Genomic DNA, 21,717 nt, shown 5'->3' with positions numbered 1-21,717 from the left:
TCTCGCTAAGAGTCGGGTTTAACCACAAGATGATTCATCTTATCATACGAGGTTAAAGAATCATAAACCTCATCAACTGTAAGAGACTCGCGGCTATATAAAATCGTGTCTCTAAAGGTGGAATAAGACAGGGGCAACGAACAAAGTAGAATCAACCCTAGATCTTCCTTATCATACTGAACCTTCATGGCCTCCAAGTTTGAGAGAATTTCTTTAAACACTGTTAAGTGTTCGTGTACAGACGCACCTTCCTCCAAACGATGAGCATAAAGACACTGCTTCATATGCAACTTGCTTGTTAGAGTTTTCGACATACATATTTGTTCTAGCCTCTTCCATAATGCAGCGACAGTCTTCTCTTTCATCACATCCTTCAAAATTTCGTTGGACAAATGCAGATGTAATTGTGTTAACTCCCTTCGATCCTTACGCTTCTTCTCTTCATCTGTTAATGTCGAAGGCATCTTATCTATCCCTAGAAGGGCATCCTCCAGATTCATCTGTGCAAGAACTGCTTGCATCTTAATCTTCCACAATGCAAATCTGGTGTTGCGATCCAACAGCAAAATTTCATACTTCTAAGACGCTATTACTGTGATTGAGATGAACAATCCGGAAGCTCTGATACCAATTTGTGAAAAATAAAATAAAATAAAAAATAAAATAAAGAACACACAAATTTTACGTGGAAGCCTTTCGGGAAAAAAACCACGGGCAGAGGAGAAGAAAATTCACTATGTCAAAAATTTGAATCAATACAAGAGGAATAGACTATGTCTATTTATAGGCTTGTAAAGCCATATTCTAGTAGGATTGAAACACCTTATCCTAATCAATATAAAATAGATGGAGTTTAATAAGGTTTAAAAAACCTTATTCTAAAATAAAATAAAAGAAGTCTAGTTCTATATGGATTTTACTTTTATTTTATTTTCCATCGTATTTTATTTAAATAAGAATTCAGGTCACTTAATTCTAACAGTTCTTTATGTCTTTGCGTAGTTGTTAGAAAGGAACTACCAATTGGTGTTTTCTTTTGATAAGTTGTATGGTATTGTGAAGCTGATTATTTTTTTGTTTAAACACGTGTGCTTATTGTTCAGTTTTATTAAGTCCTTGATAAGACCTAGTTAGGAACAAAATGGAGTTTTATGATTATTTTATTATATTATGTACTTGAAATGATTATGTTGGCCATATTAAGATAGTGAGTTAGTTTTGCATGTTGGCCTTGTATTTGTTTTGAGTAAGAGAACTATAAGCTATTTATATCGGTAGACTTTTGTTTTGTAGGTTTTTTTCTTCTTTTTCCTTTGGCTCTCTTTTTTTCTCCTATGTCCTGATTAAGAAAACTTCTACATTAGAGAGGAACCAACAAATGATCATATAGTAAGACAGTGGTTGTACTTGTATCAATAAAGATACCGTAGTAATCTCTTTGAGATCTTCTTTGAATATCTAGTCTAAGTTACTCTTCTTTGAGTTTCCTTCCATCACGAATTATTATTATTACATTTGGTAATTCTAACTTAAAATTCAAATGAGACCCTTAATACAGAACTTTGTAAGTCTATTGCATGTTATATTCTATATGTGCATATTTGTGACATGAAATAGGTAATGCCTCATTGGGATATAACTCGACATCTAGATACGAAAAGCCACTGGTAGGGCATGTTAATTGCAAACTAGATTGGCAGATATGTAAGACCACTGGTAGGGCATGATAATTCCTATCCAGATGAAAAATATGACAAGCCACTGGTAGGACATGTTAGTTATTAACCATATTAGCAGCCACTGGTAGGGTATGTTAGTTACCAACCAGTTGGTATGAGTGCTAGGTTTGCTAAGAGATGTTAATTGTTAACTGACCCACACAACGCGTGCATGTTGAAAACAAACATGCATTTATGAAATAGTTTAAAGAGCGGGTTTTAACTGCAAGCGTACAATGTTAGTTGTAATATTTATAGTTTTGATGGAACACGAAGTATTCCAAAGGTCGAACCCAAAGAAAAGCCAATTGAGCAATAACTAGCATACACAATAGAGTCTAAATGGCTAATAATCTGATTTCATAGTACAACAATTCATAACAAGATGAGTTTGTAAGAAAGTTAAATATTCTACTCTAAAGACTAAATTGCAAGAAATGTAAAACTAGAGGGAATATCCAACAAATAACTAATGAGGGTCGGTCGATTTTAATGTGGTTCACCAAATCTCAGACTAGGGACATAAATCATGTAAATTACTAAGTGGCTCTATTTTATCTTTCGATCATAATTTTACTGACTTAGACGAATTAGGTTTGGTTTATCTTCCAATCTCATTAGTTAATCTAAGACTAACGAACTGGTGTGAGAAAAGATTACATTTCGGTCTCACTTTATCCTGATATTCCCTGAGGGGCATCACTACCTAAGTTCTTAGTTTTATTTAAATTAGTCCAATTTGTTACAATCTAGTTCGTTGTCCAAGGGGTTTTAGTTTACCCACATCTCCATCAACCAACCTCCTTAAAGGTTTAGCTACACATGTTCAAAGTAAAGAAAATAAACATAACAGTGGAAAACAAGGCACCATGAAAGTAAAGCTTTAGAAAAAAGCAAGAAAACTTAAATAGCATAAAACCAAAAGCATTGAATAGAGAAATCTAAGGCAAGAACATAAAAGGAACAAGCTTTATTATATTTAAAGTAAAATAAACTGAAATACATTACACTAAAGCTTAAAGCGTCTTGAAAGCAAGGTACAGGGACTGGAAATGTAAATAAACCTCAGCCATGGTGTTAACTAATACTAAGAAAAATAAGAACAAGAAGTAATGGTAGAAAAATAAACTCTAATCTAAGGTAGAAGAAGAGAAAAATAAAAACCCTAGAAAAGTACAGAAAAAAACTAAAGAAAACCTAGAGAAAACCAATCCTAAAATTAACCTAATGTATGTCTCTCTCCTCCTCAGCAACTTTTAGCTGTTTTGAAGTGTATTTTGATGAATTTTTTATGCAAAAAAATGCCCCTGCACGAGCCTTGTGTGATTTGTGGGTCAGACAGACAAAAGTTACCATTTTTTGTCCAAGTTTGTCCCCATAACAAAAGTGATCTCGCGATACCCAGAAGAGGATATTGCGATATCTCAAACAATATTGAAACTTGGGGTCTTTCTTGGGAGGTGAATATTGTGATACCCAAAGGGAATATTGCGATGCCATTGAATGGAATCATTGATCTTCTACACTGTCGGAGGTATCGTGATTCCAAAAGTTGGATGTCGCAATACCCTTGCCCTTGGTGCCATTCTCACTCGTTTTCAATCTTCGACTCGTTCCTACATCACTCAAACACATGTTAGGCCTCCAAATGCCACTAGCGGCCAATTTGGGTAAAAAAAATAAACAAAAACAAGACATTTTCACTTATTACCTGAAAAATATGAAAATACAAAAATAGCGAAAAACTAAGCTAAATACTCTATTTTTCTCGAGAAAAAGCTCCTTAGGTGCATCAGAAAAGTCTAATTTTCCACATCGATTTGTGGTAGATCATTAATCATCCTAGCGAAATGGGTGTTGCCTACGGTAAGACATGTTAGTTGTTAACTATGACAAAGAGCCCTGAACTCACATGAAAACATATGAATTTGAAATAATACGAAAAGTGAAAACCGATTTGATATGTAATTGACGGATCCGATGATTAAGCTAAGGAAGGGTATGAAAAAAGTAAGTAAATATGATTCTGTATATGTTATATGTTATGAATTAAGAGAGTAAGAAAATGTGGTTTCATACATGTGTTTGATATTTGTATCTGTTGTTAGAAGAGAAAAGTGGAATGTTAAGTGGTAAGTTCTGACCTCTGTTATTGTGTTGTAAATGTAGCGTATGTGTTAAGAGTAATGATATGTACATAGAATCTGCCCTAATGAAAGAAAGTTTGGAAGGCTTGTATAACCTAGCCTTATAAGATGTTTGGGTTGTAAAAGTAAGTGTTAGAAAGGTTTTGGGTTAAATGAAGAAATGTAAGCTCTGTAAAGATGTGGTTATACGTTTGAAGTTGAAGAAGTAAGTATACATATGATGTTTGAATCCGCTCGGTAATGTTATCTACCATAATTTGAATTTTCGTTAATATTATGAGAGTATGAGCCTAAATAACTTTGTGTCCGAAGTATTGATGTATTATTAAGAGTATGTATGTATGAATATTTGTGATATCTATTGAAATCTTGTATTTGTCTAAGGGATGTGTAATTCTCTTTGTTGGTGCTCACTAAGTTCTTTTGAACTTACTCCCCATTCTTTTCCCCTCTTTCATGTGGAACTTTGTTGTAGGCTTGTTGAATGGACTCAGCCAGAAAGAGTGACATTTGTTGCGAGCTTAGCCTATGTTATTTGGTAACATGCATATGGTCTTTGGGGGTAGTGTGTGATTCTATTTGAATATGAACCTGTGTAAAGGTATCTTTTAATTTAATTATAGTTTTAAAATAATGTTATCTTGAAAGATTAATTAATTTTTTATGAACTATGATTGGTGAAATGCTTTTTGTTTCTATAGCCAAGCTAATTATTATGATATGATTTCCTCTAGTACTGAATTTTAAAAAGAAATTATTTTTATTTCAATGAAAGTTTTAAACTTATTTAATTTTGGTTAGTGGTGTATACTTATTTCAATTGCTTTGATTACTTTAAAATCTTTCTGAAGTATCACCCACTTCAATTTGTTTTGCACCATAACTAAACTAATATCAAACCATGTTTAAGTTTGTTTTATGTGTAATGCCTCAATTAACTATATGAGATTGGTGTGTTACATCTCAACCCAACTCGATCTAGGTCCAATTCATTTTCTCCTTCTTTAAATGAAAAAAAAAACCAAATAAAGTGTTCAAACAAAAATTAGGAAGATAGGTATGGGACCCAAATTGTCATTCTATTGTGCCTTTAAACGCTCAAGTTTAGTAAGGTTCTGAATATCTGAATGAAGTGTACCTTGCAGGTTCTGATGACCAATTTGGATCCAAGTGACGGGTTTGTCCTCTAATCAGAATATGTGTTTCCTGTTTCATGGATCTGGGTTGGTCCACTCAAAAGGTTCAGGGGGACTGAGGGTCTTCTAAAGGGCTAACATGGTAGCATAATCATCGCTTGCAGTTGCCTGGGATTTAACAAATGAAGATTGAAGAGAAGCAAATAATAAAAGTAAAAATCTCGAAGCAGAAGCCAAGTCCGGATTTGTATTTCATATTGAGAAAGATTAAAAAAAACTCAAAGCTTTAGTTTTTTTTCCTAGGGGAAATGATGCATGAAAGATTGCAGCTTGGAAAATGATGCATGAAAGATTGCAACTTTTCTTTTTCTTTTCTCAAAGGCATTAGATAGATAAAGGCAACATGTTGTAGGTGAACTATAAACTAGAAACTTAAAAGGCAAAAGAAGAAGAAGAAGAAGAAATGATAATAGGGAGAAAGATAAGAAGAGGTTTAGGATGGGGAATGAAAATTATAAGCACATGGAACAAGTAGAAAAGAACAAAGCAAGCATAAAAAAAAAGAGAGTAGTAGTAATTGAAAAGGAAACGGACTGAAGTGTAGTGCACATGTCCAATATGGAAAGTTAATAGGCCACGTCAGCTATTTAATTAGCCACATCACTTGTTCCGTTAGGCTTGTAATAGAAAACGTTAGTGGGAGATTGATTTGTCACTTTTCGATAACGTTAGTGACTAGTTTGTTATTTTCTTAAAGTGAAGTGACTGGGTTGAAAGTTGAGTAACTGTTGGTCTAGTTTACCCTAAAAGAAATTCACCAACTTTGTTGAATTCAGGATTCTATTTGGATGCTAAAGTCAATGCTTGGGATCTCATATTTAATCTAACTTGTGCACAAAAAACAAAAACCGTACACTGAGTGATAAACTCAGTGGTATTCCTACAATTCAAATGACAATTGCAATTAAGCTAGTGTATGCAAATTAGTAATCATGCCATTTTATCAAATGCAAAACATATTACTATATGCACCATTTATGCCATATGTTTCAATCTAACATGTTCAAAAAATTAAATTAGGAGGAATCGTATTAGCATATCATATTCCAAATCGAATTATTTAATTCGTCCAAATTCATATCAATCTTTCGAGTTGAAAATCCGGTTCACATAGTATTTCACCATAAAAGTTCATTTCAAACGCCATTTTCAAACTTTACATTTAAAGTCCCTATTAACCTAACTCGAACTCGAACGGATACATAGATCCAACCAACACACTAATTTAACACTTAGTGTCTTACCAGACAATTTTAAATTAAATAAATTGTGCACAATTCTCATCTGTATAATCAAAGTAAAAGTTGTGTCCAACACTCATCAACACGTACTCGAAGTAACCCATAGTCAATATCCTAAGACATGTCAATTATATCTGACTCTGCCCAAACAGTTAATAGGGTAATAACCATTCAATTCCGAATATAGTTTAATAACACAATTCACCATATTCAATTCATCAACCAAATAGTCATTTCATATGTATAATAGCATGAATCAACCCAATTGAAAGTCAAATTTAATATTAAGTAAATTGGTCCCTCTAAAAAAAATTGAAGCAATTTAATCTATGTCATTTTCAAAAGTGAGCAACTAAGGACAATTACTCACAATGTTAATAATTTTTGTCAAATTTACACAAATTTGATTGGTATAATAACAAATTTAGCTATCATAATTTACACATTCTATTAATTTGGTAATGATTTAACAAATTTAGGCTATATTATTTGTGTAGATGTTGATGTTAAATTTGTTGATTTTTTTCAAAATAAAGACCAGATTAACAAAATATGTAAATATATAATGCTAAAATTGTTATTATACAAATCAAAATGATGTACAATTGACAAAAAGCATTAACACTGTAATTAATTGTCCTGAATTGCTTACTTTCAAAATTGACAAGATTAAATTGCTCTGATTTTTTTTAGAGGATCCAATTTGCTTAAATTTAAAATTATAAAGGACTAAAGAGGTCATTTTACTCATGTATTATATGTTTTTTAAAATATTTTATTTTCTTTTTACAATTTATATTCAAGGTTTGTGATTCATTGGTTCACTGCAACAAAATTGACTTTTAACAACGTTTTTTAATGTCTTTAAAGTGCCACTAAAACTATTTGTGGCGTTTTACGTTACCGCAAAAAACGCCGCTATAGATGGTGCCACTAAAGTTTGTGGCGTTTATTTAAAAAAACGCCGCTAAAGGTCATGACCTTTAACGCGCTTTTCCCACAAACGCCGCTAAATGTCATGACCTTTAGCGGCGCTTTACCCAAAAACGCCACTAAAGGTAATGAAATTTTAAAAAAATATATTATAAAAGTCATGAAAAATATAAAAAATTTAAAATTCATTATCAAAATATTGAGAAGAGTAATATCCATGATATAAATATAAAATTTTCTATTAAAATTCATTATCAAATTAAATTTTCTATTAAAATTTTAACTAAAAATGTTAAAAGAAAAATAAAATTTAGAATCCAAACTAAAATAAATAATAAAAATTAGATTGAATATAAAGATATCAATGAAATAAGGACTTAAATCATAACCATGTAAAATATAAGATATTATCATCAAGATTTACATCCTAATCTTGCTCAAATTTTGATGGCTTGTACCCTTTCTTGAACCATTCATCTTCTAGAATTTCACTAATAGTTATACGCTGCCAAAAAGAACATGCAAAATTTCAACCAAAATGCACACGCTAAAGCTTATATTGTGATCAAAGATTGCATGTAATCACAAATTTTCATAGGATGAATTTAATTTGAAACTTACGTAAGAGGGTTTGGATCAAGAATTCGCTTAATCAAATTCCTAGCACCAGATGAAAACCATGATGGACAGCTGAAAAAAGCCTCCCAGATCTGAAATTTATCAAGGTACAAACAATTTTAATGAAGTTCTCATCTAAAAAGACTGGCCAAATCTGTAGGGTACTTACTTTCTTATACAAGCCTATAAGGCTTGGCTCATCAAAAGGTAAATAACCAGCCATGAGAACAAAGATAATAACTCCGCAAGACCAAATATCAGATGATGTACCATCATAACCTTTATCTTTGAGCACTTAAAAATAAAAATATCAGATACCAGAATGAAAGGCAAAAAAAAAAAAAAAAAGAAGAGTTACAGCAATACAGCTAATTATTTTCTGAGTTCATGAGTGAAAACCTCCGGAGCAACATAATTTGGAGTCCCGCAAGCAGTGTGAAGCAACCCATCTTCCTACATTTTCAACGTGTCAAAGAAAATAAAAGATTACACTACTAGACATGGAGCTTTCTATCTTTTCCTCTATTATTGATAGTTAACATTTATAAGATGTTACTGCCAACTAAATGCCTTGACCATCTGTTTCAACCATTTTCCCATACAAATTATTGGTTTATAAATGGATTTTACCGTTTCGCCATACGAATTCCATCATATCTTCTTAATATGGAAATTTTACCATTTTCGCCATACAAATTATTGTTTGAGATGTTCATATCATGCTGTATTTTAATCGTTTTTCTTATATATCGTATCCAAAATTATCAAATATAATGTTTTCTACAATGTTAAATTAGACTGCCTATAATATTAACTCTGAAATTTATGATGACTACAAAATTCCACTTCGCGGTCCAGAACTGACAGAACATGTCACAGAGCACTGAACGGTGGAAAAGAAAGAAGGAAAGAAATACGTTTTCTACTAATTTTCTTCCTATCAGGCCATGGTGGATGGTTTAGACAAACTGGAGGTTACCTTGTGTCTGCGCATTAGATTTGGCGACCTTTTCTCTCCACCCTTTCTGATGAGCTCTTATTTCCCACATTGCTGTCAATAAAGTTGACACCTAAATGAAAGCGATAGCAGCAACAATGGTGAAAAAACCCAGCAGAGAGGGCTTTTGTCATGCTAAAATTAGAGGTGATCTAAAAGGCATAGAAAAACAAATGTAAAATTTCTTTGTATTAAGTTACTTAGTCCCATATTCCAATAAATACATCCATCCATGACAAAGAAACAGGAAACTGACTTGTAAAGGAAGCATTGCTCAGTCCTGCATTAATTAAAGATAGAAGTAAAAAGAAGCATACATCTTAAACTAAAAACAGAGATGAAAAGGCAATAAGGAATGAAACAGTGATCCTCTAACCACTAACATCTATTGTTTCTAATAAGGAATGAAACAGTGATTCTCTAAAGGTGAAACCGAAAACCATGACAAAAACACACTGAACATAGAAGTAAAAAGAAGCATACATCTTAAACTAAAAACAGAGATGAAAAGGCAAAGACAAAGGATTTATAAAGCAGAAAAAAAATCACAAAAATACCCACTGACATAAAAGTAAAAAAGCATCAACCAATAAGCAAATTTATCTTCTAACTTATTATAATCAATAATGTCTCACTGCTCAATATAGTAGCAAACCCCATGACCCATTGGTTTGGCCCATAGAAATACTAAGAACCACCAAAACAGTGAGTAGCATATTTTATAAAAAACAAATATAGATAATCTCATATAAGATTTACAAGTTTAGTTGATTTAAAAGTTCAATTGAAGATGTAACAATACAGAATCATTAGTCATTCACACTTTATTTGCTAAATTATAGTAGATATATAGATAATAGCACTAACCAAACCATCATTATCATTTGGGACATTCTCAAATCATCAAAACTAGTTTCAACCACCTAGGGTTGATGAATGAGATTACTACCTAAGGTCAGTAATGTTAGTTCCATTTTAGTCTACATAGGCAAGGCAGAAGAAAAAAAGGAGGAAACTGCTAAAAGGAATTTATGACTGATTATCGGGACATATTAATCTATAAGCTTCTTTAGCTTCTACAAGATCTCTAATTGCCTCATCATGGGCAAATTCATCAGCCCAAGAAGCACCTACAGTGTACTGTTGCTGATATTCTGTTGCCCGGTTCTCTAATCTTGGTTTGACCTGATTATCATCAATGATAAGTTCGCCACTACTCATCTTGGATACAAATTGAAGAAATTTTGAATTCTGCATGCCCCAAAACATACAGCACATAAGTGCATATATTAACTCATGCATAGTAAAGATTATATCATTAAGAGCTATCTTTGACACATTGCAAGTATTCAGCCAAACAGTTTTAAATAACCCAAAACTTAGGATCACCGTTTCGAGAGAGTGTATGTGCAAGCATCTTAGTCTGCTGAATTGCAACCAAACTTTCTATATTTCCCCCTCTCATGTGATCTACAGATGTTAACTGAGCTTGTTCCTGTATGTTTTAGCTCATTATTTGTGTTATGCAAGAAAAGCAGGCTAAAAGGTGACATGCATGTAAAGACTACTCAAAGCACGAGATAGTAGCAGAAAGAAAAGGAAAGATAAAGCCAAATTGGAAGGTATATCCATCTGCAATAGCACAAGGAGTTAGATATAGTTCCCTGGTAAAAACACATTAGCATGTCCTTTCAAATTTGCACATGATGCATTCATAGAGAAACCTACATATCGAATAAAGTTGTGATAAATAAATATATCTGAAACAAAAAAATAAAGATGAACAGGCAAAGACAAAGGATTTATAAAGAAGAAAACAAAAAAATCATAACAAAAACCAACTGAAATTCAAGTAATATGAATAGATTTGAAACTAAAACAAAATGAAATGGCAAAGACAAAGACAAAGTACAAGTGATGATTCATACCTCAAAGTAGTTCCAATGAAGTAGAGAATTTCAAAAAAATCACAAAAACCAGAAACGGCAGAGAAAACCTAGTGTAGCGTCTTTCTGTGTTTTTTCTTTTTGGCATTCGGTGACCCAAAACTAGAAAAAAATGAGAGGAAGAAATTCAATACAGACACAGAGAGAGAGAGAGGGAGTCGGCGAATAAATAGGGTATCATGGATAGAAGAGATAGACTTGAGGATTCAAATTTCGAATAATGGAAGGAAACTGACCTTTGATTGGAGGTAAGACGCCCGAAGGTGTTGATGGCGCGGAAGTGTCTAGGGTTTGTTACGAAAGGACAAGAAAGGGAAAGAAAATAAAGAAAACGAAAGAGAGGATTAACAGAGATCAAAGAATGGAAAAACAACAGAGAATAAAAAGGGGAAATAAATAAAGGAAAATAAACTGCACGCTTTACTCCCAAATCCGTAGACGCACGATCGATTATAACTCAATTTTTTGTGGCGTTTTTAAAACGCCACTATTGATTAATTTTAAATTTTTAAGTTTTTAATTTTTTAATTTTTAATTTTTATTTTTAAATTTTAATTTTTAATTTTTTAATTTTTATTTTTAAGTTTATTTTTATTTCGGTTTAATGTGTAATTGTAGACGTGAAATTCTAATTGTGGTTTAAATGTATAGTTGAAACTTTAATTTTGATTTAATCATATACATTTAAAAAATAAATACATCAATATATTTTTATATTGAATAAATATAAATATTTATGTATCCATGCAATATATAAATATAAAATGATGTTATATCAATAATGTGTAAAAGAAAATGAAAAAGTGGAGACACAAATATATATTTTAAAAAGAAAATGAGTTACAATTAAAAAACGTGGAGACACAAATGAGTGTAGAGAATTTTCATTCAGATAAATAAATATATATTTTAATTAATCAAGATAGATAAAAATTAAAATAGTATAAATAAAAACTATTAATAAAATTTAAAGGTAAACTTATCATTTAAAACATTTTCCACAAAATATCCCTTCAATCCATTAAACAATATAACACCTTATTAATATATAAAAATATTTTTTATCAAAATCAAGATATCTATTATTGATAACAATAATTAATTATAGGGTTTAGGATTTAATTATTGAATATGATTCACTTGAGATTAACATACTATATACCCATGGCCATTAAACCTTAAACCTTAAATATTAAACCGTAAACCAAAAATAAATTTAATCAATATTAAGTATTGCTTCCATAATTTATTATGAACATAAGCTTTTACATTAATATATATGTATATACACATCAACATCCATGTGATGTTTTTTGGGTTTAGGGTTTTAAAAGTTATAGTTTAGCGTTTAGGGTTTTTAGGGTTTAGGAGTTTAATATTTTAGGGGTTATAGATTAGCGTTCATGATTTTTGGGGTTTAGGGGTTTTAGGAGTTATATGACTTTTAGTGGCGTTTTACTAAAAGCGCCGCTATTGCTCTGACTTTTAGTGGCGTTTTACCAGAAGCGCCGCTATTGCTCCTACTTTTAGCGGCGTTTTACCAAAAGAGCGGCTATTGCTCCGACTTTTAGCCGCGTTTTACCAAAAGCGCCACTATTGCTCTATTTTTAGCGGCGTTTTACCAAAAACGCCGCAATTGCTCTATGTTTTACAATTTTTGTGGCGTTTTTTGATAAAACGCCGCTAAAGCCCTATTTTCCTGTAATGGTTGTCTCTCTCAACAATATCATCTTCAAAGTTATAACCTATATTATTTTTTTAGGGTGCAATATGTTTTACCACTAAATCCAATACTTGTTTATATTATAATACGTTCTCATGTATTACATGCTTTTGATGAATTCAATTTTTCTAATATAATATGATATTTTTAGGCCTTTTTCATTTTTGAATTGTGTATCTTTAGTTCAAAGATGAATCTATTTTTATTAATTCCGTCAAATAATTTGATATGATTTATTCTTTTTAAATATGGATCGACATTTCTTGTGTTGTTTGACAAATTTTATATTTTTTTAAAATATATTAATATGCAATAAAACTCTTTGAATTTGAAGATATTATTCTATGAAATATAAAGAAAAAAAAAGAAGAGTAATAAAGAGAATGATAAAGAAATAATGCGAAGAAATATAATGTAGATCACTTTATTAATTGATAAAATCTCAAGAACTAGTTATGAAGATGGAGATAGGACATTAATGAGAAAAAGAGTGGATTTCAACTCCATTTGCGACAACAATCCATATGTGCTAGTGTAATTCCTACGCAGGTACCTCCCTTGGGGAAACCTTGGGCAACACAATCATGGAAACAGTTTTTAATTGTTGAACAAGGACCCAAGCAATGTGGTATATGTAAAGAATTCACTGCCATCGCCCTTGCAATTCATCATACAATATTTCACCAATCATTATAAAGAATATTTCAAGACTCAATTCAGATATATAGATGATAAAGAGATCAGTGTTTACTTAAATTTGATATTAAAATCAAGCATATTATTCTCAAAATTTGTTGAACCATAAGATATGCAACTTTTCTCTTTGCCATTCTTTCTCTCTTAATGCTTTCAATTATGTATTTTAATTTGTTCAAAAACAAAGAAATGCATCCTTTTATAAGAGGTTTTCAAGCAAGAATAAAAAGTTGTAGATATTTTTAAGGTCAAACTTCTCTTCATTATTTTTATTCTATTACTATTCGGTATAAATTTAATCGCAAATTATGACTTACATAATTCATGGAAATGGTGATAATAAATGTATAGAAAAGTAACGGTGATAATCTTAAACTTACTCCAAATCTGTACTTTTATTCTTTTATGAGTTTTTACCTTTTTGGAAGATAGACAGATGTATTACTTATTAAGTTCATGTATTTTTTGTACATCTAGAATTTAGTTCATTCACTTTTATTTCTAGGAATTTATTCATTCTATTCTTTAGATTTCAAAATTTTGGTCAAACTATTAATATTGTTAAATTTATATTGATTACAGTATTTTTTTTAATTACATTGCTATAAGGTGATTCTTTTTTTTAATTTAAAATGTCACACTAATAAATATAACAAAAAAAATCTTAACTATGGTAAATCTAAAAAGTAAAACTAAATTCTTGGAAATAAAATATAGAGATCAAATTCTAAATTTGTAAAGAGTACAAAATCCTATAACATATTTTAACCTAATATAAATTATTGATTTTGTAATTTTATGTGTTACAAAGAATGGTACATAATTATATGGGAAGTAATCTTAGGTGGATAGCCTATATTCTTGATACAAGTAGTTATGTGTCATACATTTTAATTAATTAATTAACTTTTTAAGAATTCATATATTATAATAATTTTTAAATATTCTATTTTTAATTACTATAATTAATGTCTAATAAAAACTCTTGAATATAATTAAAATATATTAACTTATTTAAAAATTCATATATTATAATAAAAATTCAATCATAATTAAAGCATTTTTAACGTGTTCATTATACAATATAAATTTACTCCATGTAATTAATGCAAAGCAATATTATTTAAAATAAAACTAATTAACATAATTAATAATAGATTATTTTGATAATTTAAATATAGTATTAATAAAATTTCTATTTGTTATTACAACACAAGACTATAAACACTTTTATAGTTTAAATTAAACTCTTCAATTTTCGTTATTATTTTATTTTCTTAACTATCAATAAATTGAAAGTTAGAGTCGTGTGACCTAAATTCCTATTAAAGAAATGATATAAGTAGAATCCGTATAGAACTACTCTTCTTCTATTTGATATTGATTGTACAAGTAGAATCTGTATAGAACTTCTCTCCTTCTATTTGATGCTGATTAGAATAATATTTTTCAACCTATAAATAGAAGTAGTTAAAACTGCTCTTGTATCATTTGAATTTTAAAATTAGTAAATTTTCTTCTCCTCTGCCCATGATTTTTTCCCGAAAGGGTTTTCATAAAATTTGTGTGTTATTATTTTTCTTTCTTATTGCTTTGCGATCATTCTATATTACCATTATCAGTGTTCAATTTTACATTAACCATAATAATTTGTAGATAATATATCATTAATACAAAAAATTATATCCTTAAACATTGTTTTTGGTAAGCCACTATCCTTCACTTTTAACTGGTAATATCTTGATCTCAAGTCAATTCTGGAAAAAAATTGAAGCTCCCTTCAATTGATCAAACAAATCGTCAATACACAACAAGGGATATCGATTTTTTTTTGTCAGCTTATTCAATTGTCGATAATATATGTAGAGCCGCACCAAACCATCTTTTTTTCTTAACAAATAACACTAGGGGCTCCCCAGAGCGATATATTAGGCTGTACAAAGTTGCGATCTAGCAAATCTTGCAATTGAACTTTTAATTATTTTAACTTTATTGACGCCATTCGATACGAAAAAATTGATGCAGGAGCCGAATGACATAATTAAGAAATCAACAGAGAATGATATGTTTTGAATTTCTAACAAACACCGCTTATACACCTTATCAACTAACACAATTTTTCCTAAAGGACTAAATACAACCATAGCTACTTTCGACATTTTGGGTTTTTGACCCCCCGATTTTTCCAATTTAGCATTTATATAAGAATGAGATGAACCAGGGTCTATTAAATCATAGACAGGCGTCAAATATAAAAAAGAATATACTTGCTACGACATCTGTAGCATCACCCTTTTCACGGGTTCCAACAACATAGGCTTGTGCTAGAGCTCTGGCCTTGAATTGTTGAGCAGATGCCTCAATCCCTCTTCTCAAACCATCTCTCGATACAAAACCATTATGAATATTCCCTCGGCCACTAACAGTAGAAGTAGATCTCTGAGTGGTGATTGGTAGGTCATTAACATTCTTCAGGCATTCTCGAGCAAAGTGCTCTAGGGATCCACAACAGAAACAAGCTTTCGTTAATTTCCAATACTCGCTTTGGTGCTTTTTCCCTTAGTGTTCAGAATTCAAAATATCAAGATCTCTAGTAGGACCTCTCACGCTGCCCACTGATATGGACGATTGGTAATCTCAATTTCTTTCTATTCTAACAAACCTTGAAGATGTTCTCCTAGACTACTAAGACTCTTTAGCTCGCTTAAGTAATAGATGTGAACTAAAGGTCCCTACATGCTTCCCGAAAGCTCTAAATGGTTCGAATTTCTTTTCAAAACTTATGGCATGTTCCACCATTTTGGCTCGTTCTGTTAGGTTAGCAAACTATTACATTCTTTGAGAGACCACCTGAACACAGAGCTCATTTCACAATTCCTTAAGGAATCCCTTACAACTTTTCTCCTCTATTGGCACAAGTTCTAGATCGTATTTACTGAACTACAGAAACTCACGCTTATAATCAGACACTGACATTTTTCCCAGTCTGAAAGTCATAAATTCTTTTTTCCAGTCTTCCAAATATAACCCATTGAAGTATTTTTTTTGAAATTCAATTTGGAAGAAATCTCAACCACTATGATTAGCAGATAAGTGTTGGGTAATAGTTTGCCACCATAGGTATGTCTCTTTTTGCAGAAGAGAAACGACGCATGTAACACATTCCCGTGGAGTACATTCTAGTGTTGTGGTACTTGATTTGTCGATTCTAGCTAGGTCTCAGCTGACGAAGGATCAATCTCTTTTAATGTAACATCCCATTTTTGGGTCAAATCAGAATAGTGATTTCAGAACCACAAATTTAAAGTCAAAATATTTTTTTATTAATTTATTAAATTTTACAGCATGATAAAATTATTATGTGAAATTTTCCTAAAGAAATTTTACTGTTTGAATGCTTAATTTGGTAAAAAGGACTAAATCGTGTAAAGCATAAAACTTATGTTCTATTAGCTAAAAGTGTCAAATAGCTATAAAACATTAAAGTAAAGGTCCTTAAGTGGTAAATAGTCCATTTATGAGTTAATGGATGATAGTGGAGTGGCATTTGTGTAATTACTAATGTTTTTAAAGGATATTTTGGTAATTAGATAACAAAGTTAATGTTTAATAAAAATAAATTAAATCATCATCTTTTCACCATTTCTCCACCAAAAATTAAAAAGAATGGTAGCCATGGGAGAAGCTTTTGGTTCGGCCACACTTAAAATGCTCGATTAGGTACGGTTTTAGCTCTATTTTTAATGATTTCTACGTTTTTGATATCGTTGCAACTAGTACCAGCTAGCCCGTGTCTTTGATTTCAAAACTGTTAAAGATTTTGATAGTTTCCATTGATGAGCTTATGTGTACTTTGATGTTTAATGGTGAAATATGAATATTTGATGTTTGATTTTCATATTTTATAAAGTGATTTTTGATGAAAATGCAAATTAGGGATTAAATTGTGAAATATTGAAATTATATGGTTAAAAGTTTGATCATTTAGAAAATGTGGGCTGATAAGGCAATAAGAAGAATTCAGCTAAGCATGAGTAGGATGAAATTGCATGAAATTGTGATTTTATGTGATAAGAACTAAATTGTAAAAATGTGAATTAATAGGCAAAAGTGTAATTTTGCCAAAATATGTAAATTGTGTTAAATTTAATGAATTAATGATTAAATAAGTAAATTTTGTTATTATATAGAAGGAGAAAAATGAGATTCGGATCTAGAACGAGGGAAAACAAAGTATCAGATTAGTTGACCTAATTCGTCGTTACAGCGAACGAGGTAAGTTCGTATGTTAACAAATGTTATTAAATTGTGCTATAAATTTATCATTACTATTAAATTGAATTATAATGCTGATTGGAAATGAGTACAAGCACAATCGACAGAGTTATGATGTTCGGAAGTCCCTTATGAACCTTAAGAATAGTTTAGGATCTAAATGTCATGACATTAGGATTACAGAGATATGAGATTAAGACCATGTCTGGGACATTGGCATCGATATGAGATTTGTGTAAGCCTATGTCTGGGACATTGGCATCGATATAAGATTCATGTACAACCATAGCTGGGCTATTGGCATCGATATACTATAACATGTAAGACCATATCTGAGATATGGCATTGTATGAGTTATATGAGATTTCCAAGTATCCTTAGAGATTCCGATTGGTTCAACGGGCACGTCAAGATGAGAATGAAAGTACAATCAAATTAAGTGTATTAGGTACGTACAAAACCAATATGAGAATCAAATGGAGGTAATTTGGTGAGTTCTTAGTGTATCATGTTTATGAAATGAGAAAGATTTATGTATAAGTATGTTTTATGCCAAAAATGTGTTTATTTGGCTATAATGAGGTATGAATTGAATGATGTGTGAGATATGAGTTATAGATGTTTTAACTAAATATACATATGGCACATAGTGGAGGAAATACTGTTATTTGATGATATTTCAGATGATTCATCTTTACTAAATAAAATGTGATTGATATTGGATTAAATAAAGTTATATATATATATATATATATATATTCGCTTATGTACATGTAAATGTGAATGATTGGATAAGAATGTAATTGATCCACATGAGCAAAGAAATAAATAAACTTGTGAAGCTTTGTTAATTATGTGATTGGAATTATGGTATAAAGATGAAATCAAATGAATTTATATTATATTATATGTAAATGCTTAATATGTGTTCATTTAATAAGATAAGTTTAATATCATACGAGCTTACTAAGTTTTATAGCTTACTTTGTGTTATTTTTCTATGTTTTATAGTGATTCAGATGTTCGCTCGGGTTGGAAGTTGACGGAGATCATATCACACTATCCAGTTTTTGATTTCGGTATTTATACACTTGTGACTTGGTTATATGGCATGTATAGGCTTGAGTTATGTGGAAATGTGTTTGGTAATGTTGAATGTGAGTTTGGCTTGTATATGATGTAAATGTTGGTGAGTATTTAGCCATTTAAGTTGGCTTAATTCATAAGATTTATAAGTGATATATGATGTATATATATATAGCCTTGTGTTTTGGCATGTTTGGTATGGTATAGGGATGATGAATTAGTATATTTTGATGATGATGCATTGGTATATTTTGTGACATGAATTAGATGATAATATGGTGAGAACTTACAATTGGTAACTTTTAGCTATTTGTATGACTTGCTTGAGGCAAAAAAAGGAAAATTTTTACTTATTTTGAAGAAGTCTTATTTTTACAAAAGTTTTACTTATCTTTATTATTGCATATTTAAATTTGTACTAATTATTCTTTATTTTATATCTAAAATTATAAAACATGTGTTAAATAACATAAAATTATTACAATAGTAACTAACATAAAATTATTACAATAGTAACTAAAAATAGCATAAAATTATTACCTTTTATTGAAACAATAACAGCTACCGTAACAGAACAAATTAGTCCACTGACAAAGCTTATACAGTCTTAAACATTTACACTGATTACACAATACAACCATCCTTATCATCATTCCATCAACCTCTCCATAACCAATTTGAGAACAGCAGGTGCATTAACTGTGACCGCCACCTTCATCGATGGTTGATCGAACCACTCCGTAATTTCAGCAAACTTGCTCAAATGCATCCCACTCAATAATGAACAATCATACATCATTACAGAATTTGAAGAGTACAACTGCATGTCTACACATTATATCTGCTTTATCTCCAATCCAAGACAAGCACAACATCACTGCATAGAAAAAGCTTTCATATACAATTTGATTTCTATTGAACCAATTATCAAATTTCAGCAAAATATATTCAAATTAGGGATAGTAAATGTCAAAAATTTAGAAATGAAATTATTTTTCATCAATTACATAAATAAAAGTATATTATGATTACGGATACCCTCTAATAGCTACTATTAAATTTTAACCAGTCACATGATTTATTTTCAAAAACATGAGTAAATGAAGCAGGATGTGAAGCATTGCCTGCACATTCTCAAGCCAAACCCTGCTTTATATTTTGTTTATCTCTGCTTCTGAACCCTCTTGTCTTGTATTGGCAGCTCAATAGGCTTCTGAGCATCGTGTGGATGGTCTAGACCCTTGTAAACCTTTAAGTGGTTAAACAATGCTCTACCAAGTTGAGGAAGGCAAATATTAGTGTTGGGTTAGGCAATAATTGATGTTGAACATCATGTATGCAGTATACAAAAGAAACAGCATATTGTTTCTTGGAGTAAACTTCTGGAACAGATTGCAACCAATGGATTCAATGTAAAAGCCAATACAAGTCATTGTAATTATTGGCTTGAATTAGATTTATTCACTTTTATAAACCTTAACAAATGTACTCTACTAAGAATTATCATGATTGTATTCACAAATTGAGGTTGCTTAGCTGATGTCAAATTGTTTACCATATCCTATTTTCTTCATTTCAAAGGTTGGCACATGGAAATTTGCACATTACATAGACCATTAACAGAGTTCCTCAGATTTCGGGGTTAATATTCTTTCAGCACTTGTACATTTTAGACTCCTCCATCATCTATGACTGTAACGGGCCTTTTTTGCTGTCTTTATTACAAATGTAAAGCTATTTGTAAAGTACCTAAATCACCAAATTCAAGGTAGTGGACATAGAAAGCCCACAATAAGTTTTTTTCTCATTCTTGATAACACCTAGTCAGTGAAAATGTGATACCAGAAGTCTAGCCATATTTGGAAAATTCCTAATAAGCTTAGAATGAGAGTTAGACATGCAAAGAAACCAGGCACACGATGATACAAATAGATAAATTCCAAGGGGTTATGAGGATTTACCATCCCTTTAATAAGCGAGCTAAATTAATGATGTAAGGGATGGAAAAAATTATATCCGTATACCAATTCATATTTAAAGTTATATGTTCCAGATTCTTCGTTTTCTCTAAAGTTCTTGTGACCTACACCTATGTCTAACACATTCAAACATGGATATGGAGATATAGCATTCCAAATATATGGAAAATACTTAGAAAAGGTTGAGCATAACTAGCACATACCTATGTCTGATACAGAAACCAAGTCAAGATAACATAGATCTACATATTATTAGTCTTTAGTTTGAAACCAATGAACTTAACCTTCTTTTAGGAAGGAACCACGAATAGTGTGCTCAATAATTCTTTCAGGAATTCTCTGCTGCAGCTGGTTGAATGTTTCCACTTTCATGCCACCTGGTCTTCCTGAATGCCTTCTGTAGAGCTTTTGTGTCATTTTCTTTCCAAATACAGCAACTTTTTCAGCATTTACCTATTGAGTCAAAGTAGACCAAAATAGAGTGTGAGGCATGCAGCTCATGTTCTGGGGAAAACTAAAAGGTGCCTCATTTACAAAAACAACAAGCACAAGAATAAAATTTAATCCCAAACCTAGAAAAAAATTAAAAATAAAGAAAGAAATAAAAACCAAAATAGAAAAAGAAGCTGTAAAGAGAAGATTACCTTCTGGGAAAGATTCGGAATCAAGAAGATTAAAAGAGAAGACGATTGAAAATTTTCAATTTTGATGAGAAACTTGGGGAATTTATCACGAATCAAAGCAAACTCTTCCCAAAAAGGATGGGGGAAGGGGAAGGGGAAGGCAAAGAGAAAGGAAAGATCGTGTTGCTTCTTTTCCTGAAAATGTTTTACCGAAATAAAAACTGTAAGACATTTTCCTAAAGTAATGGCTTTATTTTCCCATATTTTGTAATTCATTTTACTTGGTAAATTATTTTCGGCCAAACAAATGCGCGAAAAGGCTGAAAAGCTTTTCCTAAAGATGTTTTCCTCCCCAACAAACTGACCCCTGGTCTAATCCATTGGCAAATTTCTTTTAGAATGATGATGAAAATTTTCTTTAGTCCTTAACGACAACGTTTCAGCAATCTAGTTTTTATACTCTGAAAAAGCTTTTTCCATTTCGATACAGACACTGTTAAAGTGTCTTCTTGTTGGTTGTTACTTGTTGCCTGTTGGTA

General features: G+C 31.0%; 2 protein-coding genes across 7 annotated transcripts; both read right to left on the bottom strand.

The window, feature by feature from the left end:
• Positions 1 to 7,469: 7,469 nt before the first annotated feature.
• Positions 7,470 to 11,269, bottom strand: LOC108470495 (CBL-interacting serine/threonine-protein kinase 9). Of its 5 annotated transcripts, XM_053021190.1 has the most exons (9): positions 11,033 to 11,269; positions 10,779 to 10,898; positions 10,240 to 10,345; positions 9,985 to 10,101; positions 8,833 to 8,923; positions 8,253 to 8,306; positions 8,023 to 8,147; positions 7,857 to 7,945; positions 7,470 to 7,740 (listed from the first exon to the last, which is right to left on the bottom strand). In XM_053021190.1, the coding sequence occupies exons 4-9, from the start codon at positions 10,069 to 10,071 to the stop codon at positions 7,734 to 7,736; spliced, it is 453 nt and encodes a 150-aa protein (XP_052877150.1). In that variant the 5' UTR covers positions 10,072 to 10,101; positions 10,240 to 10,345; positions 10,779 to 10,898; positions 11,033 to 11,269; the 3' UTR covers positions 7,470 to 7,733. The 5 variants fall into 5 exon arrangements, with proteins under 5 accessions (XP_052877150.1, XP_017627315.2, XP_052877153.1 ...); XM_017771826.2 differs by lacking the exon at positions 10,240 to 10,345; XM_053021193.1 differs by lacking the exon at positions 9,985 to 10,101 and having other exon boundaries at positions 11,033 to 11,266.
• A 7,830-nt stretch (positions 11,270 to 19,099) lies between these two features.
• On the bottom strand, positions 19,100 to 21,454 carry LOC108473498 (uncharacterized). 2 transcript variants are annotated; one of them, XM_017775091.2, is made up of 3 exons: positions 21,200 to 21,454; positions 20,840 to 21,008; positions 19,100 to 19,847 (listed from the first exon to the last, which is right to left on the bottom strand). In XM_017775091.2, the coding sequence occupies exons 1-3, from the start codon at positions 21,452 to 21,454 to the stop codon at positions 19,828 to 19,830; spliced, it is 444 nt and encodes a 147-aa protein (XP_017630580.1). In that variant the 3' UTR covers positions 19,100 to 19,827. The 2 variants fall into 2 exon arrangements, with proteins under 2 accessions (XP_017630580.1, XP_017630579.1); XM_017775090.2 differs by having other exon boundaries at positions 19,100 to 19,453.
• Between the last annotated feature and the right edge of the window lie 263 nt (positions 21,455 to 21,717).

This window comes from Gossypium arboreum, chromosome 11 (assembly GCF_025698485.1).
Source record: "Gossypium arboreum isolate Shixiya-1 chromosome 11, ASM2569848v2, whole genome shotgun sequence".
NCBI classification, from domain to species: Eukaryota; Viridiplantae; Streptophyta; class Magnoliopsida; order Malvales; family Malvaceae; genus Gossypium; species Gossypium arboreum.
The sequence above is the reverse complement of the archived record's forward strand: the minus strand, read 5'-3'. Positions and strand labels throughout refer to the sequence as shown.

Excerpts from the sequence above, each read along its gene's own strand:
- LOC108473498 (XM_017775090.2), bottom strand. The coding sequence starts at position 21,454 with ATGAATTACAAAATATGGGAAAATAAAGCCATTACTTTAGGAAAATGT. Across the intron at positions 21,009-21,199 it reads TTCCGAATCTTTCCCAGAAG|GTAAATGCTGAAAAAGTTGC; the intron begins GTAATCTTCTCT and ends TTGACTCAATAG. Across the intron at positions 19,454-20,839 it reads TGGTTCCTTCCTAAAAGAAG|TGATGTTGTGCTTGTCTTGG; the intron begins GTTAAGTTCATT and ends TTTTCTATGCAG.
- LOC108470495 (XM_053021190.1), bottom strand. The coding sequence starts at position 10,071 with ATGAGTAGTGGCGAACTTATCATTGATGATAATCAGGTCAAACCAAGA. Across the intron at positions 8,924-9,984 it reads AATATCAGCAACAGTACACT|GTGTCAACTTTATTGACAGC; the intron begins GTAGGTGCTTCT and ends GCTTTCATTTAG. Across the intron at positions 8,307-8,832 it reads ATCTAATGCGCAGACACAAG|GAAGATGGGTTGCTTCACAC; the intron begins GTAACCTCCAGT and ends TTGAAAATGTAG.